At 39.3% G+C, this 25,396-nt stretch overlaps 2 protein-coding genes across 3 annotated transcripts in view; one reads left to right on the top strand and one right to left on the bottom strand.

Moving 5' to 3' along the window:
• Positions 1-3,044: 3,044 nt before the first annotated feature.
• LOC137208536 (deoxyuridine 5'-triphosphate nucleotidohydrolase, mitochondrial-like) lies at positions 3,045-3,625 on the bottom strand. Its single transcript, XM_067708926.1, has one exon. The coding sequence runs from the start codon at positions 3,580-3,582 to the stop codon at positions 3,088-3,090; it is 495 nt and encodes a 164-aa protein (XP_067565027.1). The 5' UTR covers positions 3,583-3,625; the 3' UTR covers positions 3,045-3,087.
• A 1,079-nt stretch (positions 3,626-4,704) lies between these two features.
• DDX50 (DExD-box helicase 50) overlaps positions 4,705-25,396 on the top strand; it is a 32,580-nt gene continuing 11,888 nt past the window's right edge. For both annotated transcript variants that reach the window (XM_067710745.1, XM_067710744.1), the window contains exons 1-8: positions 4,705-4,916; positions 8,361-8,657; positions 11,203-11,278; positions 12,263-12,441; positions 14,532-14,649; positions 14,754-14,939; positions 15,435-15,580; positions 19,375-19,524. In XM_067710745.1, the coding sequence (XP_067566846.1) occupies positions 4,827-4,916; positions 8,361-8,657; positions 11,203-11,278; positions 12,263-12,441; positions 14,532-14,649; positions 14,754-14,939; positions 15,435-15,580; positions 19,375-19,524 (1,242 nt within the window). In that variant the 5' untranslated portion in view covers positions 4,705-4,826. The remainder of the gene's footprint in view (positions 4,917-8,360; positions 8,658-11,202; positions 11,279-12,262; positions 12,442-14,531; positions 14,650-14,753; positions 14,940-15,434; positions 15,581-19,374; positions 19,525-25,396) is intronic.

Genomic DNA, 25,396 nt, shown 5'->3' with positions numbered 1-25,396 from the left:
ATGTGCATCCTCTTTCATCTGGGATCTCAGACCCCTAGGAATCCTCAGAATAGCTGGCTTCTGCAAACTATTTTCAATATTTAAAAAATCCTAATGGAAATTGTACATTCCCTTTGCTTAACTCCTTGCTACTGTAACATCAGTTTCTTTGCCAATGACTGAAATTACACCTGCTCAGTAATGCAACCCTATCACATGCTGGTGTGACATTGTTAAGCTTCATTTATATCTTATTCATATATTAGAAGAATGATCATGAATCAATTATTATTAAATGCAATTTAGCAGACAGAATGTTTCAAAGTGTCAGAGCCATGAGGAAAAAACAGAAGAAAGAGCCGTAGCAGTGAAAAAATTTGGGATCAACTGTATTTTGAGAACCCATCCTACAGCTACCTGAGAAGGCTTTTAAGGAATGGGGAAGACAGACTAGTGCCTAAAGGGAGTGTGGAAGAGAGACATGAGAGTCACGAAACAAGAATGGTGAGGGGATATATCGAAAACAAACTCATGACTATCTTTCTGGCCTCTACAGATCTTTCTCTCAGTTGAAGTCTTAGACACATGTTCCATTTTTAGCAGTTGAGCAGGTCCTATTTCTTGGGGAATGGTGCCCTCTTCTGGAGTAACTGATGTGACTGTTCCCTTCCACCACTTGATTGAAAAGCATCTACAAAGTAATTGATTAGAGAAACAGACCTCCTCCCTCTATTTAAAAAGCTTTCCCAAATAATTTGAATTAGGAGCTAGATACATACATCAGTATACATATGCTAAATATTTTCAAAGCTGTCTCCTCGCCAACACTGTCAAAACCTGGAGCTAAAAGTAGAAATATAAGTACCTCTGTACATCATCTCTGCTGTACTGTAATATCAGGGGATCCCCCCAGTTTTCCTGAACTATCAGTAGGGAAGGCATTTTTGCCCCCCACTTTACTAACAACACAGGTTTTCGAGTTTAGTTGGCCAAGGTCATGTGGCTAGCAATGGCAGAAACATCATTCCTGGTCTCTCTTTCATTTTCTTCTTCTTAGTACTCTCCTCACTCTCTGCCCCCAGTATCTCTTGATCGATTTATAGCTGACCCTTAAACTATTTCCATCTCATAACATGATGGTTATGTTATTTTAAAATGATGGTTCAATTCCTCTTGTCACATAAGATTGACATGCAGATGCAAAATGATGGTTCTTTTTACCTTCTACTCTCTATGGAATAAAAATTAAAATCTAGCCCTCTAGGTTTGAGAATGACCAGAGAGAGGCAAGTTTATAAAAAGTCATCTTAAAAAAAAAAAGTCGGGGGAAGGGGGGAGGGGGAGAAAAAAAAAAAAGTCATCTTGTTTTTATAGAGTTTAATGAGCCAAAGTGAAAGGCAAGGGAAATCTTTATAGAATGTTGCAACAGACCATCAGATGAGGCACCCCAACTGTCAAATTTTGAGAAAGAAATTATATCAGTGGCTCTGGCAAGATATTTGGAAAACAAAGATGTTCTAATAAGATTACATTTTGAGTTACTTGTACATTTTAATTATTCATGCTACCCCTTCAGGTTCCTCCCATAAATTTTTTAAAATAAATTTATTTATTTATTATTTTTGGCTGCGTTTGGTCTTCGTTGCTGCGCACGGGCTTTCTCTAGTTGCATCGAACAGGGGCTGCTCTTCGTTGCGGTGCGCGGGCTTCTCATTGCGGAGCATGGCCTTTAGGCACACAGGCTTCAGTAGTTGTGGCTCACGGGCTCTCGTTGTGGCGCATGGGCTTAGTTGCTCCGAGGCATGTGGGGTCTTCCTGGACCAGGGCTCAAACCCATGTCCCCTGCATTGGCAAGTGGATTCTTAACCACTGCGCCACCAGGGAAGGCCACCCCCCAATCAATTTCATCATCAGTATAAATCTCTTGAGACTTATAGGGACCAAATATGAAAAAAAGAATTATTCCATCATCCCCATTCCCAAGTTTTCTACTTGATGCCCACTGAGAACACATATGTAGTGGTACCCCAATTTTTTCAGCTAAGCCACAGTTTGGTCAAGTTACTTATGACTAGGTTTAATTTACACACAGTTGCCCTTTCCACCTGACATAGACAGCAGCCAGTTTTGTTTACATGAGTTTGGTGCTCAGAAAGGTAGGGTTTTTAGAGTGTCCCAAATCACAGAAGGTCATTTAAAAAACACTAGTATACTTATTAGTCTCTTGCCTAGAGCGTCTCCAACAGTCTAGTCCTTTCCTTTTTCAGACCTGCTGTATGACCTTCGACATAAAAATGAATGCCAAAAATAGTCTTGAGGAGCTAAAACTTCATCTGTGTTTGATTTTCAACCACAACATACTAACATCTATTCCTATTATTATCCCAATTTTATACCTGTGACATTCTTAGCCACACCCACTCCTGCTTCCATGCACATCATACCCTGGCAGGAGAACCTTTGTACCCTGTAGGCTTTGTACCTTTGTACCCTGAAGGCTTTGTACCTTTGTACCCTGAAGGCTACAAAGACTTCACAGTGGTAGAATTGGGAGTGGGTGTGAGAGAGTGGGACAAAAAGGTTTTAGAAAAGACCAATCTAGAGATGCATAGCTATTCCCATAATCTAGGGAGAGAGATGCATTTTTTCACCATCAACACCTGAACACTCCATTTGTTCACAGTATTGAATCCATAAGGTAACATTTAGATAAACATATAGCCCCTGACTTCAGGCCAATCCACACTTAATGCAGGAGGCCTGTAGCAATCACAAATTTATCATTTGTGGTTTCAGCTATTTAGGACCAATCCCCAAACTCCAGGACTTGTAGCAATCTGAAATTTTGCTAAGACGTAAGTTTGATGCTCAGGTTACAAGGCTAGTGTGCTAGACATTGTCAAGTGGTTTGTGAAGTGCCCCTGCTTCTACATTGCCATTTGCTTTCTTGTTCTCAAGAGTAGGTTGAAGAGATCATGAAGAGTTAAAAGGAAATGGCTCTGAAATGAAAGCCAATCAGCTAGCACCTTTTTTTGTTTTCACTTTAAGCAAAGTCTTTATTTTCAAGGAAAAAGTATATTTTCTTATTTTCTGTTCTTGGCATAAATTTTAATTATTTCCAGTGGATCCAAAACCTCCTGAACCCCTTTCAGTGTCATCTAAAACTTGAACTTCCTCTATTTCTGGGTAAAATATACGTTCACAAATGAGCTGTGCAATTCCATCACCCTTTTTGACTTCGAACTTTTCTTTGCCAAAATTAAACAGTACAACACCAACATTTCGTCTATAATCTTCATCTATGACACCAGCTCCTACATCTATGAAGTGTTTTGCAGCCAAGCCAGAACGTGGAGCTACTCTCCCATAGCACCCATTAGGAAGAGCTATCTTAATGTCTGTTTTCACAAGAGCTTTCTCCATAGGTGGTACTGTGTATTCACAGGCACTGTATAGGTCATAGCCCGCGGCGCGCTCGGACCCCTTGGTCGGAGCGGTGGCGTGCTCCGAAAGCCGGACAAAGCGGAGCCGCATGCCGCCCTCCTCCGCAGGCCGGGCCCATTTGCTGGGGGAGATGACTTGTGCCTCTTGAGAGCAGGGCATGGCAGGGCAGAATGGGAGCACAAAGGGAGCAGGCGGAACAAGAGACAGCAGGATGAGCGTAGCGCACCCCAGCTAGCACCATTGATGTAAGAAAAGAAAGGTACATTCTCAGGAGTTAGTCCTTTGTATTATCAAAAGGTTTCCAGTTTTGTTCAAGGCTGTAATTCAGGGACAGTTAATTCCCATAACTAATATCCTTTTATCCACTGCAAATACATAATCTGTCAAAGACATTTAGGCTTGTTTTTTCTCTAGGTTTCTCCAGGTTTTCCTAACATCATTCATTCTATGTTTCATAGGAGCATCTTCCCCCCAAACGCTTTGGTAAGCCCAAAGCTTTAAGGTTGGTGTGGCAGGGAAAGCATTGATCTCGGATTCAGGAGTTGAGTTTTCTAGTCCTGTGTGCCACGAACTGTGTGACTTCAGACAAGTAAATCCCTCTTTTAGGGGGTTAGTTTCCTCTAATGTCAAATGGGTGGGAAGACCCTAAACTAAACTAAGGACCAACTTCATGACTAAAACCTAAGACTTGAGGGAAGGCTGTCCGGGCCTAGTCTTCACCTCAAACCCATCTAGCCCACTCCAGACCCCAAGACACCCTTTCCCACCAACTCAGGGCCACTGGCCTCGGGCGAAGCTGTTAGACGTTAACGCCTCAACCCGCAACGGGCGGGGCCGAGGCCCGCAGCTTCCGGCGTCGAAAGGCGACGCGGCGCGTGGCGCTCCCTTCGCCCCGCCCGCTCCCCCCCGCCCTCCACGGGCAGGTTCTCCTGCCAGCCCGCCGCGCGCGCGGCCGCTGTCCGGCGCCGTTGAGGGGCTTCCTAGCCCCAGCAGTGAATGCTGGGAAGCCCCGAAGCATCTCCGCTGTGGCAAAGAGAAATGTTCGGAGTGGGGGAGGGGGAGAGGGAGAGGGAGAAAACAAATCCGAACATTTTATGCTAATCAGTTCGCGCCTCTTTTATGGAGATTGGTCAGGGTTTTACTCTAGAAGCCAATCATTTCAGAAGAAGGGTGAGCCAATCGAGACTCCTCGCATTCATTGGCTGGGAGACTGAGTCGCAAGGAGAGAGTTTAAACGGAGAGTATCCGGGATTGTTTTCCCCCGCCGCGCGGTGCGTGTCCCGGAAGTGACGCAGGCTTTGGCCGGGAGGCTGCCCTGCCCCCGCTTCCTTTCACCCTGTCGCTACCTGTAGGTAGTTGTGGCCGCCGTGGCCAGAGGGAGGCGGCGGCAGCAGTAGCGGCGAATGATGCCTGGGAAACTCCTCTGGGGGGACATTATGGAGCTGGAGGCACCTTTGGAGGAGACCGAGAGCCAGAGGAAGGAGAGGCAAAAGGTGCGCTGAGGACGGGCCGCGCCTCCTTTTGGGCTGCGCCGGCTTGGGCGGGGAGGGGAGTCTACCTGATGGCCTGTCACAACCGGGCCGGAGCATCCGAGGGCCTCTCCTCGCGCCACCCTCGTCCCTGGGAGGTCGCTCCGGGACCATTACTACCTCCACACCCCTAACCTGGAGAAGGGCAGCACTGAGCTTGGGCCCGGCCTCTCGTGGTCCCCGTCCTTCCTGTCGGCGCCTACGAGATGGGCAGACTCAAGTTCTCATAGCGGAATCTGTTCTTTCTGTCCTCTTCTTAAGCAGCGAGGCCTGTCATTTGGTTCTGGTTGGCCGTCTTAGAAGATGATTAAGAAAAACGATTGCCTTGAATATGTGTAACTTCTCCGTCATTCTGTCCTGTATGCGAGAATCTTGGGGAAAGCGATCTTAGATTTACAAACCTCGATAACGGGTCAGTAGAGGATTGAGGAAAAGTGTCACAGCGAAAATTGCCAGGATTTGGCTGTGATGGAGATCGCGTGGGTTGTATTAGTAATAGCCTTTTATGTTAGTATTTTCATTCAATTCACAAATGTTTATGGAGCCTAATTTATGCCAGACTCTTTGCTGGGCACCAGGAAGGTCCTTGCTCTCAAGGAACCTGTTAGAAGAGTTGTAGAGACTTCCTGCCCCATCCCTCAAAAGAAGAAAGAGAGAGAAAAGAAAACAGAGCTTGGAGGGTAAGGAAGCAGTGTTTGAAGGCTGACATTTGACAAAAGAATGAAAATATTCTCTGTAGTCCCAGAGAGCAGAACCTACCCTTCTGACCTTATCACCAAGGTAAACTTGCCATTCTAGCCAAGCAGTTATTATTTTTTATTGTGGTAAAATACACATACTATAAAATTTACCATTTTAACCATTTTAAAGTATACATTTTTGTAGCATTAAGTACACTCACATTGGTCTGCAGACATCATATTCATTCATCTCCAGAACTTTTCATTCTCCCAGACTGAAGCTCTGTGCCCATTAAACACCAACTCCTCGGTTGCCCTCTCTCTCCAGCCCCTGGCAACTACCATTCTCCTTTCTGTCTCTATGAATTTGACTACTGAAGATAACTCATGTAAGTGGAATCACCAAGCAGTTATTTTAAGTTTTGCTCATTCTAAAATACTTGTCCCTCCTTCTGCATCCATATCCTATCCATCTGTCAGGTTTAGTTTATGTCTTTTATAACCACTCCAGTGTACACATACAGTAATCTCATTCCCCCTTGAAGTCTTGTTCGAGTGCTATCTTTATCATTTGATTGGCATTTATTATGCCCTTCCTTGTAAAGTTAGCTCATTCTTCCTGAGTATATCTTTCCCAAGTATTTCCCAAAGATCCTTGAGGGAAATGACCATATCTTTGTCCATGCTTGCATTTCACTATATCCTTGTGAATTAGTGGCTTTCACATTGTAGTTTCTCCAGAGGTACTTGTTGATTTTCCTTTAATTATGAAAGATAACTAAAGATTTGGAAACAGATTGGAGTACCAACTAATAGAAATAGACATTCAAATAGTGGTCTGGCATCCAGATGAAGGTAACTGGTTTTGGATGTGTTAAGATATGGAGCTGGGCCTTAGGTTCTCAGAACTGGAGTGCAGGTTAGGAAGGAAGCCTGGAAGTGTATGTTGAAGCCATGAAAATGGTATGAAAGTGTACATAGGGAACAGAGACTTAAAGAGCATCCACAGAAGGAGAAGGGAGAGGAGACATTGAAGAAGATAGAGGTAACAGGGTAAGGAGGGAATGTAGTGTGTTGTGGAAGCCAAGAAGATGGAGAGTGTCGAGCACTGTGGATCTGATGTGGAACAATGTATTTCATCACCTTGAGTATTGCTGGGCTTGAACCTAGAGGTCTCATTTTATCTTGCTTCATCTCCCTGAAGTGCAGGCCCAGGAGCAATTCAAACCCTGAGGCTTGCTCTATAAATAATCTTGTTTTTCTATAGAAGAATCTAGTGGTTTGGGGAGATGTGGGATAGTTCAGTTAACTAAAGATCAAATGATGTAACATATAACTCTATAACTTACATTAATGTAAAACTCTAATGTTTACAAAGCATTTTCAAATATTCAGTTTTCATAGCAACTCTTATTTCATGAATGAGAAAATTGTATGTGAAAGTATTCTGTAGAAACTGTGTAAATCATGGTGAAAATTTTGGTGCTGGTTGTTTTTACCAAGACTAGTCACTACCATCTAATTTATTTTGAACATTTCCATCTAATTTATTTGGAACATTTGACCAAGTAATTTTGAAGTGCTAAATTTCCAAATCATTTCTTGCTGTCTGCAAATATTAAAACAAAAGTTGGCATTTCAAAACTAAAGTTGCAGAAAGCCACCCCCTCCCCCCTTTTTAAAGTTCTATTAACTAAATTTGTAAAACTTTAAAAAATTTTCTGGGATTACTAATATAGTTATCCTTCCATAGGAGTATAACAATTGGGCTTTTCTTTAACCTGTTTATCAAAGTTCAGGGGGGAAGCATGATGTGAAAAGAGCATGGGTTTTCAAGTCAAACAGGGCTTGATTTCTAGCACTTTCACTTGCAAGAAATCCCATATGTGGGTCTTTGGCAAGTTACTTATCTCTAAGAACTTGTTTCCTCGTCTGTAAAATGGCAAAGGTGATACAGGTTCGCTATCCCTTATCCAAAATCCTTGGGGCTAGATATATTGTCGAATTCAAAATTCTGGGGTTTTTAAAAGGGTAACACCCTAGTAGGGTTTGGGGCCCCGAACCTATAATCAAACACCTTAATGTTAAATGTGAATATTCATACTAAGTGGAATAAATAAAGATTACAGATTGTCTCACATTAGTTGAAGTCAAATTTTACCACAAAATGAGTTCAGGTCAGGTAAGGTTTTGTCTCCAAATAAATTACAAAAAAACTTTCGGTTTTCAGAGCTTTATGGATATTGGAATTTCGGATAAGGGATTATGGACCTGTACTTCCCTTATAGGGTTGTTATGAAGATTTAAACAAGATAAGCCGAAAACATATTACACAATGCTGGGTAGGTACTCAGTAAATACTAATTTTTTTCTTGGAGATATTAGAAGTTTTTGATTGTTTTTTAATTTATAAATCTTGAGTTCTCATTCTTTTACTGAAAAGAAGCTATTTCAGTTTCCCTTAAATGTTATAATGGGATTAAAGAGGGACTAGAGGCCAGGTCTTAAGAGTGCAAGATTTGGGCTGAGAAAGAAAGCAATAGGTAAAGCTTAGGCTTGGCATTAGCAACCAGTCTGGATTTCTACCAGGTACCTTTTCAAGATTACTGTAGATTGAGCTTTGCTGGTTGGGGGAGTCATACTCTAACTTCTCTAGAGTCTTAAAAGCAAAGCAAACCTTGTGACCCTCTTGTCACCCTCTTGTCACTGCTTCTTTGTTTTTCCACAGAGTGATAGAAGGAAGTCAAGGCACCATTATGACTCAGATGAGAAATCAGAAACAAGAGAAAATGGTGTTGCAGATGACCTGGATGCTCCCAAACCCAAAAAAACTAAAATGAAAGAGAAACTAAATGGTGACACTGAGGAAGGATGTAATAGACTTTCAGATGAATTTTCTAAATCTCGTAAGTCAAGAAGAAAAGATCTGTCAAATGGAGATATTGATGAATATGAAAAAAAATCAAAGCGAGTGTCATCCTTAGATAGTTCTACTCATAAATCAAGTGAAAATAAACTAGAAGAGGTATGGATACTTTTTGTTTTGCATTTGACATTATCCTTGAAATACAGGATAATTTGATTCTTTAAGACTAACTAGAATTGATTCTACAGTATTTCCTGCTTACTGTCCAATACTCTCAGTTGGACTGGGGAGTCTATACAGCTGAAACCTGAGCCTTTTCCCCTTTGTCTCTTGTTTCTTTCATTATATTGCCTTTTTCTTGGTGAAGAGATTGGTGCGGGGGGGACTTGGTCAAGTTTAAACCTTGCCTGTACATTTGGGTTCCTAAATAGATTTTCCAAATGCTTATTGATGATCACTTACTTGCATTTCTTATGGTTATCTCAGCCCTCATCATTACTCATGAATTAAGTTCTGACTTTCTGAAACGGGGTACATAAAGGCCTCTTGACTTTGTATATTTTGCCTTCTGTTTCTTGTGCTTCTGTAACAATAGCAACTTTCAATGATTTTTAGGTCTTACTGTAACTCAATCTTAAAGCTGTTTGCTTTTTTAAAACAGAAATGAAACATATGAAAATGATCTGAAGAAATTTGTTCTCCTGAATATTAATTTTTTGGAAGGTATAGAAAACATGCTTAGTATAGAATCTTCATTCCTGGACTCATTACTTTTGCCAGTATCTGTTAGAGTAGGTATATTCTTGCACAGAATTTACTCAATTTGTTCTTGCACTTTTTTTTTTTTTCCCCCCCCCGGTACGCGGGCCTCTCACTGTTGTGGCCTCTCCTGTTGCAGAGCACAGGCTCCGGACGCGCAGGCTCAGTGGCCATGGCTCACGGGCCTAGCTGCTCCGCAGCATGTGGGATCTTCCCGGACCGGGGCACGAACCCGTGTCCCCTGCATCGGCAGGCGGACTCTCAACCTCTGCGCCACCAGGGAAGCCCTGTTTTTGCACTTTTCCTCTAGCAGAGTTCATAGGTTTATCTGGGCATTACAAATTGTCATTAAATTACTCAGCTCTTAAACAAAAAAGAACTTTAATATTCTTAATAACTCTTGGTATTTAATAATCTTTACATTTAAAGAATCTGATAGTTGCTGTTAATTTAAATACATTTGAGCTTAATTTAATGTGTAATCTTTGGGGAGCTTTGAGGAAAAATGTTGAATCCTTGCTTTACAATATGGTGTTTTTTTATTTGTGAGTTTGCTATTTGTCAGGAAGCATATATGTTAGAGAGTTGTTCTAAATAAGGCCCTACAAATCTGTATTGCTGAGCAGCAGAGTGTACTTCTTGCTCTGTTGGGATTTTGCCAGCTATAGAGCTCTGTATTGTAATAAGCTTAACTGTTTATTATTTTGTTTAGAATATGTTAGGGTTCAGGAGTTCTACTTCTAGGAATTTATCCTCCTAAGGAGATTATCACGAGGTGTACAGAGATGTATGAATCAGTATCTTATCACAGTGATGTTGGTAATAGCGAAAAATTTAAACATCCTAAATGTCTGATAGTAGGCAATTGGTTTGATAAAATATGCTATACCTATGTAATAGAATGCATTGATCTTAAAGGGCATAGATATGTTAGAAAGGTATTCAGTCTATCTTATTAAATGAAAAAAATGATTACAAAGGAGTATATACATATGTTTTTATTTCATTTAAAAATGTATATGTACATAGAGGAGTGTGTGTTTCAAATGTGTCTTTAGCTGATTGGATTGTAGATAATTTTACAATTTCTTTCTTTTAATATGGTTTCTAAAATTTCTGCAATGAAAATGTGTACTTTTCTAATAAAATTTTTTTCTTTAATCTTAAAAAGATAACATACAGGTTTGCTTAAATGGATTAAATTTGAATTTGATGTTATGTCTTTTATCTGGTTCTTAGTTTGAAACTTGTTATGGTGTGTGGTTTTGGAACTACCTTCTTTAAACAACCAGTAATAAAGTTTTTAAGTAGATATATTGTCTTTGTTCTATATATGCATTGACTAGTACACAAAGTTTTCAATAGATGTTAAATGACAATGTCATGCTGACCTCTATATATGTTTGAGAAATTTTCAAGCTTACAGGAACTTTTCCTTGTATTAATGACATAAAAAATGCTTTTTAGATTCATAGAACAACTTATTTAACTTTTAGTTTTAGAAACAATTTACTTTCCTCATTGCTTAGCTTCTTTTGGGGCGGTTTTATAGGCTTGTGTTAATCTTCATAATTAATATTATCTATATCTGTGAATATGATTTAGATTATTGAATACCTCTTTCATAATACATTCAGTCAAGTGGAATTATATTTTGATCTATGTAGTAAATGTATTTCTAAAGAGTTTTATGTGTGAATTAATCATTTTTAAATGTACTGTGGGAAAGTGTATTAAGCTTGTTATTTGAAGAGACAGTTTTGAAATTAAAAGAATTTGCCACTAATTTATCTTGTAAGTTAATCTATACAGTTTTTGCAAATACTAACTAAAGTTGGTTTGTTAGTTCATTTAGTAGAGCTAAAAGCAGTAAATGAGTGAAAGATTCTAAATACCTGGTCGGATATGAACTATATCAGTTAGGCCTTTGATTTCATTTTGACAGACACTAACACGTGAACAGAAAGAAGGAGCCTTCTCCAATTTCCCTATTTCTGAAGAGACTATAAAGCTTCTGAAAGGTACAATGAATTTTTTTTTAATTTATTTTATTTATTTTTGTCTGCGTTGGGTCTTCATTGCTACACGCCGGCTTTCTCTAGTGCAGTGAGTGGGCTTCTCATTGCAATGGCTTCTCTTGTTGCGGAGTACAGGCTCTAGGCGCGCAGGATTCAGTAGTTGTAGCTCACGGGCTCTAGAGCTCAGGCTCAGTAGTTGTGGCGCACGGGCTTAGTTGCTCCGCGGCATGTGGGATCTTCCCGGACCAGGGCTCGAACCTGTGTCCTCTGTACTGACAGGCGGATTCTTAACCACTGTGCCGCCAGGGAAGCCCCGGTACAATGAATTTTAATGGATATGCAATTGAAAATCTAAAACTAGATTTTAGAAAACTCTTGTGCCTTTTCTGACCAAAAGGAGAATATACAAAGCATAGAGAAATAGCTTTTTTCATTGCAGTTATTTCTACATCATTTTTTTGGTATTCGGTTCGGTTTTTAACTTTAAAGCATTATATGTATTTGTCAAAAGATCAGGCCAATTTTTTTTTTTAATGAATAAATTTATTTATTTATTTTTGGCTGTGTTGGATCTTCGTTGATGCGTGTGGGTGTGCCGGCTTCTCATTGCGGTGGCTTCTCTTGTTGCAGAGCATGGGCTCTAGGTGTGTGGGCTTCAGTGGTTGTGGCTTGTGGGCTCTAGAGTGCAGGCTCCATAGTTGTGGCGCACAGGCTTAGTTGCTCCGCGGCATGTGGGATCTTCCTGGACCAGGGCTCGAACCCGTGTCCCCTGCATTGGCAGGCAGATTCTTAACCACTGTGCCACCAGGGAAGTCCCTCAGACCAATATTTAAATAATTCCTCTTTGGGGTAGGAATAAATGTAAATGTTGTTAGGTGATGTATCTTTAGGCACATGTTGATGAATCAGGAATGTTATTTTCAAATAAATGTAGTTTTTCCTATTGCTGGTCTTAAGTAAATATTTCAATGAAATCTCATTTTACAGGTCGAGGGGTAACATATCTCTTTCCTATTCAAGTTAAGACTTTTGGTCCTGTATATGAAGGAAAAGATTTAATTGCTCAAGCGCGGACAGGAACAGGAAAGACATTCTCTTTTGCCATCCCCTTGATTGAAAGACTCCAAAGAAATCAAGAGACAATTAAAAAAAGCCGCTCACCAAAGGTAACCATTATAGGGAGTAAAAGGTTTAAACATTACTCTAATGGAAAGAGAAAGAAAGAGTATACTGGTCTTGGGAATGCCCTGGTGGTCCAGTGGTTAGGACTTGGCGCTTTCACTGCCGTGACCCGGATTCAGTCTCCAAGCAGGGATTGAATCTGGGAACTAAGATCCTGCAAGCTGCACAGCGTGACCAAAAAAACAAACAAACAAACCACAATATACTGGTCTTAAGTTCAAGTACCCCAAAGATAGAAAAGTTAGTCAGTCCTGGGGCATAAAGTAAAAATTTGGGTCCTAAAGCAAAAATCTGATTTTTAAGATAAATCTCAAATAAAGCTAAAGTGAGTTACTGCGTATGAATGTAATGTGTATGGATCCATAGATGTCTTTGATAACTGTATATTATGAAGCCAGCATATCTGATTTTAGGAGTATTTACAGTTAGTATATTTAGTGACCTTTTTCTTCTCTTTTTTCAATTCTGACCTTTGCTTTTAAACAGTAATTTTGCTGAAGTGGTATTTATTTGCTCATTCAGTAAATAATACTTATTTTACTGATTGACTTTAAGAGTATTGTAGAAATGATACTGCTACTCCCTGTGTTGTTGGAGTACTGGAGATCTGTCTTAATTTATCAGTAGTAAAGAACAGAGAGGACCTAGTGAAATTTTAGCCTAAAATTTGACCCTTTTAGAACCTATGTTCACTTTCAGGTTCATAAACGTGAAGAAGAAAAGAATCAGTATTGGAACTTCCCTGGCAGTCCAGTGGTTAAGACTCCACACTTCCACTGCAGCAGGCACGGGTTCCATCCCTGGTTGTGGAACTAAGATCCTGCATGCCGCACAGCGCGGCCAAGAAAAGGAATCAGTATCAAAATTTGAACAGATATGTGGCTAAAAGTAATTTGTTCTTTGAGACTTCTAAATATTATTACAGTGTGAAAGTAAATTCACATATATGAATGTAATTAAATAACAGTGGTCTTGGAACAGGACAAATCTTTTTTTAGAGAGTTCTGTTTCTTAGGTGAAATTAGGAAGTCTGAAAGTAATAGAAATAGGACACAGTCCCAACACTGCATTTAAAAAGCTTTTATGCTAGAAGGACATTACTGGAGATTCCAGCTCCACCACTTCTAGCTACTTGATCTTGGGCAAGACTCAACTTCTCTATGACTCATGCTCCTCATTTGTAAAACTGGGAAAATAATGCCACCTCATTGGGTTTTTGTGAGGATCAAATTAAATAATTCGTGTAAAGCGCTATTGTTGTTTGCAGAATTATAATCGGCATTGTACATAGAAAGTTTATGGCTACTTTTTGTTAAATCTGCACTTTCTAAATATCAAAAAAAGAGAAATAGAGGTAAATCAATTTTTGTATAACCTGTTTGAAACATGAGTTTTATTTGCTTAATAAGGGGCTTTGCCCCTTTTTCGGTAAGTCTCCTGGGATCCTGTGTAGAAGAAGCTGCTCTCATTAAACACCAAACAGTTAAGTCCACTCTCTGGTACTAGCTACAGATTCGGTTTCATATTCTACTTAACAAATAAATTGAAATATTTCTTTTTAAAAAATGGCACATATTGGGCATTCATTCATTCACTCATTCAACAAATATTTTTTGAGTATCTATTCTGTGCCAGGCACTGTTTGAAGTTCAGGGAATATATTGAATAATATGACATAAATAACAGTACTGACATAAATAATAAATAGTACTGACATAAATCCCTGTCTTCATGGAGCTTACATTTTAGTGGGTGAGACAATGAGCAAATCAGTAGAATATAAATATTTTATATGGTGTAAGTGCTAAGGAGAAACAGTTAAGCACAGTTGGGAGGATATGAAAAGAGGGTTAGAAACCTCACTGAGAAAGTGACTTTTGAAAGGGGACCTTAAGGAAGTAAGGGAGGATATAATAAACATAAGCTGTTCTTGTTATTTGTGCTCTGTCTTTAAATACTATGACATTAATGATGAGATTCCTAGTTTTAAATGCACCTTAAAAAATAGTCTTCTCAGTTTGAACTTAGAGGTCTACAGAAACTTACCTTTTGGTTTTTTAAACCTTTTGCTTAGGTACTTGTTTTGGCTCCTACAAGGGAACTGGCAAACCAAGTAGCCAAAGACTTCAAAGATATAACTAGGAAACTCAGTGTGGCGTGTTTTTATGGTGGAACATCATATCAAAGCCAAAGTGAGTAAACATGTCTGATGGTAGCACAAAGATCTATTTGCTACTCAAATCTAAAATCTACATTTGAATTTTTACATATTATTGACATTTCTCTCCTCTCACAGTTAATCATATTCGAAATGGTATTGACATCTTGGTTGGGACCCCTGGTCGTATCAAAGATCATCTGCAGAGCGGCCGATTAGATCTTTCTAAACTGCGCCATGTTGTGCTTGATGAAGTGGATCAAATGTTAGATTTAGGTTTTGCTGAACAAGTTGAAGATATTATCCATGAATCCTACAAAACTGGTATATCCTAATTCAAAATAAGCACATTAGCAATTCTTTTCTTATCTAAAAGCTTATGAATTTTTTATTTTATGATTTTTAATACATTGTCCCCAGTGTTCTAACAAAACTAAAGGTATTTGGTATCTGTTTTCTTCCTGAACAAGAAAGTACAATAGCATACTTTAACCATTTTCTTAGCTTTCTTTGCTTTCTTCCATGTATTATTTTATAGTAAGTAGTTTTACTAACTCATTTTACTGATTTCTTTGCTCATTGTTATTTCTTAAATTCTCATCTTCCTTCTAGGTTCAGTTTTCTTCATATTGATATTTTCCCTCAGTTTTGAAAGTAGAAAGTTTTGATAATTGCAGTAAAGTTTATATGTTCAAAATTCACCCCAAGTTTTGAATTTTTCATTATTTCTTTGAAGTTTGGGGGGATTTTTAAGAGCTGACTACATTGTGGGATATTAAGAAATTAAGAAAGCATTTGAATTCTTTTTGTTTATTTAAGATTCTGAAGACAATCCTCAGACTTTACTTTTTTCTGCAACTTGCCCACAGTGGGTATACAAAGTTGCAAAAAAATACATGAAATCCAGATATGAACAGGTTGACCTTGTTGGGAAAATGACTCAAAAGGCTGCAACTACTGTGGAAGTAAGTAGCTTTCCAGTGTGATAGATTTTAGCTTTTAGTTGATATTTTGAAATTTGTTGAAGTTAAACTTATGTTTTGGGTACCAGTTCAGGCCAAATATCTCTTTTTTGCCCTTAGTCAATAAGATACCTATGTATTTCTATAGTTTGAGACTCAGGAGCAGAGTAAAATAAATAGGGGGAAGAAAGTTTGTGAACAGGCAAGTCCTAACAGGAGATATACAGGCATCCATAGAGACAGACTTAAAGTATGTAGAATGTGAAAAACGAAGTAATTCATCCCAATTTGCTGGTGTTGGGATAATTTGTTAAAGCTTAGGTGGAAAAAAGATCCTCATTTCATACCGTATACCAAAAATATTCCCAAAGATTTAAAAAAATTAAGCCATAAAATAATTTACAGCAGATTGTAGATCAACAGTTATTTGATTTGAGGAAAGGGAAGGCTTTTCTAAACATAAAGACAGAAGAAAGCACCATAAAGGAAAAGGTTTATAATTTTGACTCCATGAAAATTTAAACCTATAGTATTTTTTTTAAAAAAAGAATTAAAGGTAATATTTGCATTATTTTGACAGGTATGTACCATATATGTCACTTTTACATTTGACAGATGTACATATATGTGTATGTAAATAAAAATAGTCCAGGTGAACAAGAGTATAATCTATAAATACAATGTAATGGTTAAAAAGAATGAATTTGACTCATAAAAAACAGATTATAAAATGATAAGTACTGAATCATACTATTTTAAAAAATACACCAATAATCCTAAATGGATTTTTAGGTATTTATGTACAAAGTTAGGTGGGAAGGATAAACATCAAACTAATAATGATGTTTACTTCTGGGAAAGAGGACTTTTATAGTATGGGATGGTCAAAGGAAGCTTTTTGTATATTTTGTAATGGGTGAAAGTTTTACATTAAGAACATAAAATGTATCAGTGAAGAAAAGTTTATTAATGGGACTTCCTTGGTAGTCCGGTGGGTAAGACTGTGCACTCCCAATGCAGGGGGCTTGGGTTCGACCCCTGGTTGGGGAACTAGATCCTGCATGCATGCAGCAACTAAGAGCCCGCATGCCGCAACGAAGATCCCGCATGCCGCAACTAAGACCTAGTGCAGCCAAAATAAATTAAAAAAAGAAAAGAGAAAAGTTTATTAAGGACACTTTCAAACATGTACAGAAGTTGAATAGTACAAAGTATCTGATGTACCCATCACCAGGCTTTAACACTGATCTTTTCTATACCCCCATACATTCTTTAATCCTTACATTTGAAGCAGTCCAGTCATCATTTCATTTTTGTATAATTATATATTTTTTAAAAGAATAAGGCCTCTTTAAAAACAAACAAAAAACCACAAAGTTACCATCATAGTAAAAAAACCCAATTTTTTAATATCTTTAAATATCTAGTGTTCACATTACCCTAGTTGTCTTTTTTTTGTAAATAGGTTGTTTGAATATGGATTCAAGTAAGATCCTTATATTGCTACTAATTTATATGTCTTAAGTCTTTTTTTATCCATGTGTTGAACGTTTATTCACCATCATTTTTTTTAATTGAAATATAGTTGACGTACACTATTTTGTTAGTTTCAGGTGTACTGCATAATGATTTGATATTTGCATATATTGTGAAACGATCACCACAATAAGTCTAATAACCATCTGTTCCCATACAAAGTTGTTGCAATTTTTTTTTTTTTTTTTTTTTTCGGTACGCGGGCCTCTCACCGTTGTGGCCTCTCCCATTGCGGAGCACAGGCTCTGGACGCGCAGGCTCAGCGGCCACGGCTCACGGGCCCAGCTGCTCTGTGGCATGTGGGATCTTCCCGGACCGGGGCACGAACCCGTGTCCCCTGCATCAGCAGGCGGACTTTCAACCACTGCGCCACCAGGGAAGCCCCTGCTGCAATATTTTTGACCGTATTCCTTATGCTGTATATTGCATCCCCCTGGCTAGAAGTTTGTACCTGTCAATCCCCTTTACCTGTTTCGGGTCCCCATCTCCCCCGCCTGCACTTTGGCAACCACCATTTTGTGCTCTGTATCTGTGTGTCTGTTTTCATTTTGTTTTGTTTTGTTTTTTAGGATTCCACATATAAGTGAGATCATACAGTATTTGTCTCTCTGTCTGACTTACTTTCTAGATTCATCCATGTAGTCGAAAATGGCAAGGTTTCATTTTCTTATTGATGACTGAGTAATATTCCATTGTATGTATACTCCACATCTTCTTTATCCATTCCTCTGTTAAATCCTTTAAAATACAGGTCCCTCTGTCCCTTTTTTCTTTGCAATTTTTTATTGAAAAGAACTGATCATTTGTCTTACAAGTTTCCCATAGTCTCAGTTTTGCTGATTTGCAGCCCTGTGGTGTTAGTTAACATGTTCCTCTGCTTTCATTTTCCTTTGAGTTGATGGTAGATTGTGAGGCTTGATCAGATTCAGGATCTTTTTTATTTTTATTTTTGAGAGGTAGGGAGGAAGAAGCAAGACTTTGACATACCTGGTACAAATGATTCTTAGTTTCTTCTTTGTGCTTATCTCTATTTTCCCTGTGTTATGTAATTAATTGTTTTAAACAATGTTACTGAGATATAATATGTTAAAATGCACAGACTTAAAATGTTACAGTATATTTTTTCCCCAACATTTTATCATGAAGGTTTCAAACAGGCTGAAAAGTTGAGAGAATTTTACAGTGAACACGCATATACCCACCAGCTAGATTCTGCCATTAATATTTTGCTATATTTGCTTTATTGCATATCTTCTCATCCCTATATCCATCTTATTTTTTTATTTATTTCAAATTGCAGAAGTAAGTATAATTCCCCATAAGTATTTTAGTTTGCATATCTTTAGCTAGAGTTCAATATTTACAATTTTTTTATTGACGTAAAGTTCACATAACTAAAATTAACCACTTTGAAGTGTACCATTCAGTGTCATTTAGTACATTCACAGTGTTATACAACCATTGCTTCTATCTACTTCAAAACGCTTCATTACCCGAAAAGGAAATCCTATAACTATTAAGCATTTACTCCCTATTCCCCCCTTCTCCTAGCCCCTGGCAACCATCAATCTGCTTTCTGTCTCGATGGATTTACCTTTTCTCGTTATTTCATATAAATGTAATCATTACAACATGTGGCTTTTTTGTGTTGGGCTTCTTTTGTGTAGCATAATGTTTTCAAGGTTCATCCACCTAATATTTACAATTTTTGAGATAAGATTTACATACAACAGAATGCAAAATTTTAAGTGTACATTTGCTTCGTTTTGACAAATTCATACACCTGTGTAACCCAAACCCCTATCAAAACAAAGAATATTACCATGATCCCAGAAAGTTCGCCCGTGCCCCTGCCCAGTCCCCGTTCAGAGGCAACTACTGTTCTGCTTTTTTTCCATCATAGATTATAGATTAGTTTTGCCTGTTTTAGAGCTTCAGACAAATGGAATCATATTGTGTATACTCTTTTTTCTGTAAGGCTTCATTCACCCAGCATATGTTTTGAGATTCATCCATATTGTTGCATGGATCAGTAGTTGGTTCCTTTTAATCACTGAACAGTATTCCACTGTATAAGTACACTACAATTTGCTTATCCTTTCACCTACTGATTGCTGTTGTCAAATGGGGTTGGGGAGAATCGTTGTCTTATTGTCTTCCAGGAAGGCCAGTTCTTGAACAAATAGAAAAAACAATGTACAAGAGAAATCTTTTTCAATAATTTTAATGAAGCAGATATTTGATATTTTCTTTCTTCAAAGCATCTGGCCATCCAGTGCCACTGGTCTCAGAGGCCAGCAGTTATTGGAGATGTCCTTCAAGTCTACAGTGGGTCTGAAGGGAGGGCTATTATCTTCTGTGAGACCAAAAAGAATGTAACTGAAATGGCCATGAATCCACACATAAAACAGGTAAGTCTTTTTTCATGCTTTCTCTAATTGAGATTATAGGTATGAATCACTGAGCAAAAAAAAAATCATGTCCTTTGTGGACTAGGTTTGATAGTCATTCTTGGAATTGAGTCTCATTCAGAAAGAATTTATAGCCAGCCTCTCATGATCTGTTAAGTCAGGATAGAATTCTGTCCGTTTTCATCAGAAGTTTTCTTAAAACTTTGCAAATGTGATCTTGAAAATACAAAGAGTGAAACAAAATGAGTTTCTATGGGTAAGAGTGGGTAATATTTTAGAGTTGGGTATAAAAAGAATCGCAAATATTTATTGAATGAATGGATCAGAACACTAAATCCATGTGTTTTTTGCTGTTAACTTTTTATAGTAGAAAATTTCAAACTTATACAAGACATACACAGAAGTTGACAGTGCAATGATGTGTTCGTTTTCCAGCTGCAACAATTATCTTATTTCATCCAAATGCCCACTCATTTCTTGCTTCTGAAATTATTCTGAAGCAAACCGTAGATAACATGTTATTATGGCCATAAATATTTGGGTACGTATCTCTAATGGAAAAGCATTATTATTGTTTTTTTAAATTTATCCTTTTGGTTGCACCATGTGGCATGTGGGATCTTGGTTCCCCAGCCAGGGTTCGAACCCGTGCCCCCCTGTAGTGGAAGCGCGGGGTCTTAACCACTGGACTGCCAGGGAAGGCCAGGAAAGGGTTATTTTTTTAAAAACTCATAATTCGGGCTTCCCTGGTGGCACAGTGGTTGGGAACCTGCCTGCCAGTGCAGGGTACAAGGGTTCAAGCCCTGGTTCGGGAAGATCCCACATGCCGCAGAGCAACTAAGCCCGTGCGCCACAGCTGCTGAGCCTGCGCTCTAGAGTCCGCGAGCCACAGCTGCTGGGCCTGCGTGCCACAGATACTGAGGCCCGTGCATCTAGAGGCAATGCTCCACAACGGGAGAGTCCACTGCAGTGAGAGGCCCGCGCACCGCAGCAAAGAGTAGCCCAGCTTGCCACAACTAGAGAAAGCCCACGCACAGCAACGAAGACCCAATGCAACCAAAAGTGAATAATAAATAAATTAAACAAACAAAAACACTCACAATACTGTTATGACATCTAAAAAATTAATAGTAATTAATATCTTCAAATATAAATTAGTCTTCAGATTCTCAGTTGCCTCATACATGCTCTGTTTTCTGTAGTTTGTTATTTGGAACCTGGATCCAAATAAGAGTCATTTTTTTTTTAATTAATTAATTTTTTTTGACTGTGTTGGGTCTTCGTTGCTGTGTGCAGTCTTTAGTTGCGGCGAGCGGGGGCTACTCTTCATTGCGGTGTGCAGGCTTCTCATTGTGGTGGCTTCTCTTGTTGTGGAGCACAGACTCTAGGCGTGTGCTCTTCAGTAGCTGTGGCATGCAGGCTCAGTAGCTGTGGCACACGGGTCAGTAGTTGTGGCTTGCAGGCTCTAGAGCGCAGTCTCAGTAGTTGTGGCGCACGGGCTTAGTTGCTCCGTGGCACGTGGGATCTTCCCGGATCAGGGCTCGAACTCGTGTCCCCTGCATTGGCAGGTGGATTCTTAATCACTGAGCCACCAGGGAAGCCCCAAATAAGAGTCTTGTGTTGTGTGATTTCATTAAGTCTCTTCAATATATGGATTCTTCCATCTGTTTTTTTCTTGTAGTTCTTTTTATTATTGTTTAAGAAACCAAGTTTTCATAATCTAGAGTATTGCTTCCCTGTGATATCATTTAACATGCTCTTCTGTTTTCTGTATTTCCTATAAATTCAGGTTGGTTTGTTTGTGGCAAAATTATTTCATAGGCAGTGGTGCACTTCCATCAGGAGGTATATAATGTGTAGTTCTTTCTCTTTTTGTCATGTTAACATTCATTGATAATAACACCCTTGGTCCTTGTGTCAATGTCTCTCCAGTTTTTTGTTGTTGTCTGTCACTTGTTATCTAGAAGATTCCCAAGGAAGGGCTCATGGAAACAATATTCACTATTGATAATAGCTTGTTTGTAACTTTATACCTTAAAAATAATTTTGGATGGATATAACATTCTTGGTTCACATTTTCTTTCCTTCAGTATATTAAATATGTTTTTCCATTGGAATAAAGCATACTATAATAAAAAGTCTGATGCCAGTCTGATTTTTTTTTCCACCTTATAAGTGATTTGGTTTTTTGCCTGAATACAAAAGCTTTTTTCCTTTTTCTTTAAAAATCAGTAGTTTTACTAGAATATATTTTGGTGGTGTTCTTCTGAGTACACAGTGTACACAATTTGTAGTTTCAAATATATGTATTTTTTAATTGCAGCAAAATTTTCTTGAATCCTAATTTATTGATATTTGGTTTGTCTGATTGCTTTGGTTTTTCTCTTTAGGGACTCTTGTTATATGTATGTTGGCTCTTTTTTCCTCTATCTTTTGTCTCTTTATCTCAGATCTTTTTTATCTTTTTCTTTATTTCAGTTTTCAAAATTTTCAAAATTAAGGCATCATCTGTTGTGTTTAATCAGTCTTGTATTTCTTCCAATATATTCTTCATTTATGAAAAGTCTTTGTCTTTTGTTTCTACTTCTTTTTTTTTTTTAAATAAATTTATTTATTTATTTTTGGCTGCATTGAGTCTTCGTTGCTGAGTGCGGGCTTTCTCTAGTTGTGGCGAGCAAGGGGTACTCTTCGTTGCGGTGTGCAGATTGCAGTGTCTTCTCTTGTTGCGGAGCACGGGCTCTAGGTACGCGGGCTTCAGTTGTTGTGGCTCGCGGACTCTAGAGCGCAGGCTCAGTAGTTGTGGCGCACGGGCTTAGTTGCTCCGCGGCATGTGGAATCTTCCCGGACCAGGGCTTGAACCCGTGTCCCCTGCGTTGGCAGGCGGACCCCCAACCACTGCGCCACCAGGGAAGCCCTGCCTCTCTTATTTTTGATAGTGTTTAAGGTACAGTCTACAAATTATATCTCAGTAAAGCTGTTAGAAGAAATAAAGGTCTCCCACTTTCTGAGCTCTGGTTGATTTTCCCCTCACTTTTATCTGGGTCATCTCTTTCCTTTGTTTCTGGGATCCCTGGCATCCTCAGTTTGGATTCTGGGTCCAATAATTTCTCCTCAATGTGGGGGCACTTTGTCCTGGCAAGGGATCATTGGTTTGTTAGTTTTGAAGGTTCATGTGGGCCCAGGATGTTCCAGCCTCTTTCACACCTTACCTCTGTCTCACAGTTACCCTTGAATGTGCAGAAATTCTCCCAGTTTCAGCTGACTTTCTCAAATTGGCCCATTATACTTTCCAGGGAGTATCTGTTCTTAGGACTAGCAAGTCCCCCCCTCCCCTTCACCCCTAATACATACAGGTTTTGTCCCTACCTGCTCATATTTTGGAAACCATGAAAATACCTTGTCACTAAGTTTTGTCATAGATCTTTGTGGATTTTTTATTTTGTCATCCTAGTTGCCCTGTTTTATTTATTTATTTTTATTTTTGGCTGGGTTGGGTCTTTGTTGCTGCTGCGCGTGGACTTTCTCTAGTTGCGGCGAGTGGGGGCTACTCTTCATTGAGGTGTGCAGGCTTCTCATTGCAGTGGCTTCTCGTTGCAGACCACAGGCTCTAGGCGCACGGGCTTCCATAGTTGTGTCATGTGGACTCAGTAGTTGTGGCTTGTGGGCTCTAGAGTGCAGGCTCAGTAGTTGTGGCTCACAGGCTTACTTGCTCTGCGGCATGTGGGATCTTCCCAGACCAGAGCTCCAACCGTGTCCCCTGCCTTGGCAGGCAGATGCTTAACAACTGCGCCACCAGGGAAGTCCTGCCCTGTTTGTTTTTATGTGAGAACTGGAGATTCAAAGACAGTGCAGCCACAATCTTCTCCAGTATCATTTTAACTAATTGTGTAACTTTAGCTTTGTATCCAGTAAAAACAGAGAGTCTAAATAGTGAAAGAATGTTTAAGAGTAGTTAATTTACCTTTCCTTTCTTTGCTTTAGAACACTCAGCAGCAGCTGTCTTGTAGAGCTATTGTTTTTTTCTTTTTTGTTTGTTTGTTTTTATAAATTTATTTATTCATTTATTTAATTTTTAGCTACATTGGTCCTTCGCTGCTGCACGCGGGTTTTCTCTAGTTGCTGAGAGCGGGGGCTACTCTTCGTTGTGGTGCGCGGGCTTCTCATTGCAGTGGCTTCTCTCGTTGTGGAGCACAGGATCTAGGCGCATGGGCTTTAGTAGTTGTGGCACACGGGCTTCAGTAGTTGTGGCTCGTGGGCTCTAGAGCACAGGCTGAGTAGTTGTGGTGCAGGGGCTTAGCTGCTCCACAGCATGTGGGATCTTCCTGGACCAGGGCTCGAACCTGTGTCCCTCGCATTGGCAGGTGGATTCTTACCCACTTCAGCACCAAGGAAGTCCCTTACTTGTACTTTAAATATTGGCATTCCTCACAGTTCTAACCTCTGTAATTGTTTCTTCTCACTTAACATATTCTTTCTGAGCATAGTGATTAGTTGCAGTTTGGAGTCTGACGGATCAAGATTTTTTTTTCTTTTAACTTTTTTTTTTTTTTTAATATTTATCTATTTATTTGGCTGCACCGGGTCTTACTTGTGGCACGCAGGATCTTTTTTAGTTGTAGCATGTGAACTCTTAGTTGCAGCATGCGGGATCTAGTTCCCCGACCAGGGATCAAACCGGAGCCCCCTGCATTGGGAGTATGGAGTCTTAGCCGCTGGACCACCAGGGGAGTTCCCAGATCTGGATTTAAATCCTAGTTGTGTTACTTACGAGCTGTATAACCTTGGGCAAATAACTTCCTATTTCAGTGCCCCTGTTTCCTTTTTAAAAAGTGGTATTAGGGACTTCCCTGGTAGTCCAGTGGTAAAGAATTCGCCTTCCAGTGCAGGGGACACAGGTTCCATCCCTGGTCAGGGAACTAAGATCACACATGCTGTGGGGCAGCTAAGCCCGCGTGCCTCAATTACTGAGCTCACATTGCCTCAACTAGAGAGCCTGCACACCGCAAACTACAGAGCCCACGCGCTCTGGAACCCACGTGCCACGGCTAGAGAAGAGAAAAACCTGCATGCCACAACTAGAGAGAAGCCCGTGTGCCGCAACGAAAGATCCTGCCTGCTGTAACTAAGACCTGACATAGCCATAAATTAATTAATAATAAATCTTTTTTAAAAAGTGGTATTAAAAATTTTTTCATACTTTTAAGACTTAAATTATCATTTAAAGTATTTAGTATAGTGCTTTTATAATAAGCAGTCAATAAGTGTAGAAATATAGAAGTACAGAGATGTGTATAGATAAATATATCTATCTAATCACTCCTGTGGTTCCAGTCATTGTGTATATGCTGATGATGTCCAAATCTTTTTCCAGGTTAGCTCTGTCTCCAGAATCTAGACTTGTGTTTATCATACTGGCCACAGACACCCCAACCCATTGTCTACCTAAAATTGAGTTTATTCTTTTATATGCTTATACCCACTGTCTCCAGCATTCCCTGTTGTTGAATGATACCCATAGTTCAAGCCACAAATCTACATATCACCCTTGACTTCTCTTCCTTCCTTTTGCCATCCAGGTAACTACAAAGTATTTTAAGATTCTATTTCCTATGGTTTAAAGTGGTCCATTTCTTCCCTACTTCTGTTGCAGAAGCTCAAAATCTGGGAGTCATATATATGGTTCTTTCCCTTATACCTCATTTCTACTCCCTTCACCAAGTCCTCTCAATTTCATATACTAGTATTTATTTTTTTCTTTTTTCTTTTTTTTGGCTGTGTTGGGTCTTTGTTGCTGTGCACAGGCTTTCTCTAGTTGCGGCGAGCAGGGGCTACTCTTTGTGGTGGTGTGCGGGCTTCTCATTGCGGTGGCTTC

The sequence above is a fragment of the Pseudorca crassidens genome, chromosome 16, assembly GCF_039906515.1.
Source record: "Pseudorca crassidens isolate mPseCra1 chromosome 16, mPseCra1.hap1, whole genome shotgun sequence".
Classification (NCBI taxonomy): Eukaryota; Metazoa; Chordata; class Mammalia; order Artiodactyla; family Delphinidae; genus Pseudorca; species Pseudorca crassidens.
Note: the sequence above shows the minus strand (reverse complement) of the source record. Positions and strands in the feature narration are given on the sequence as shown.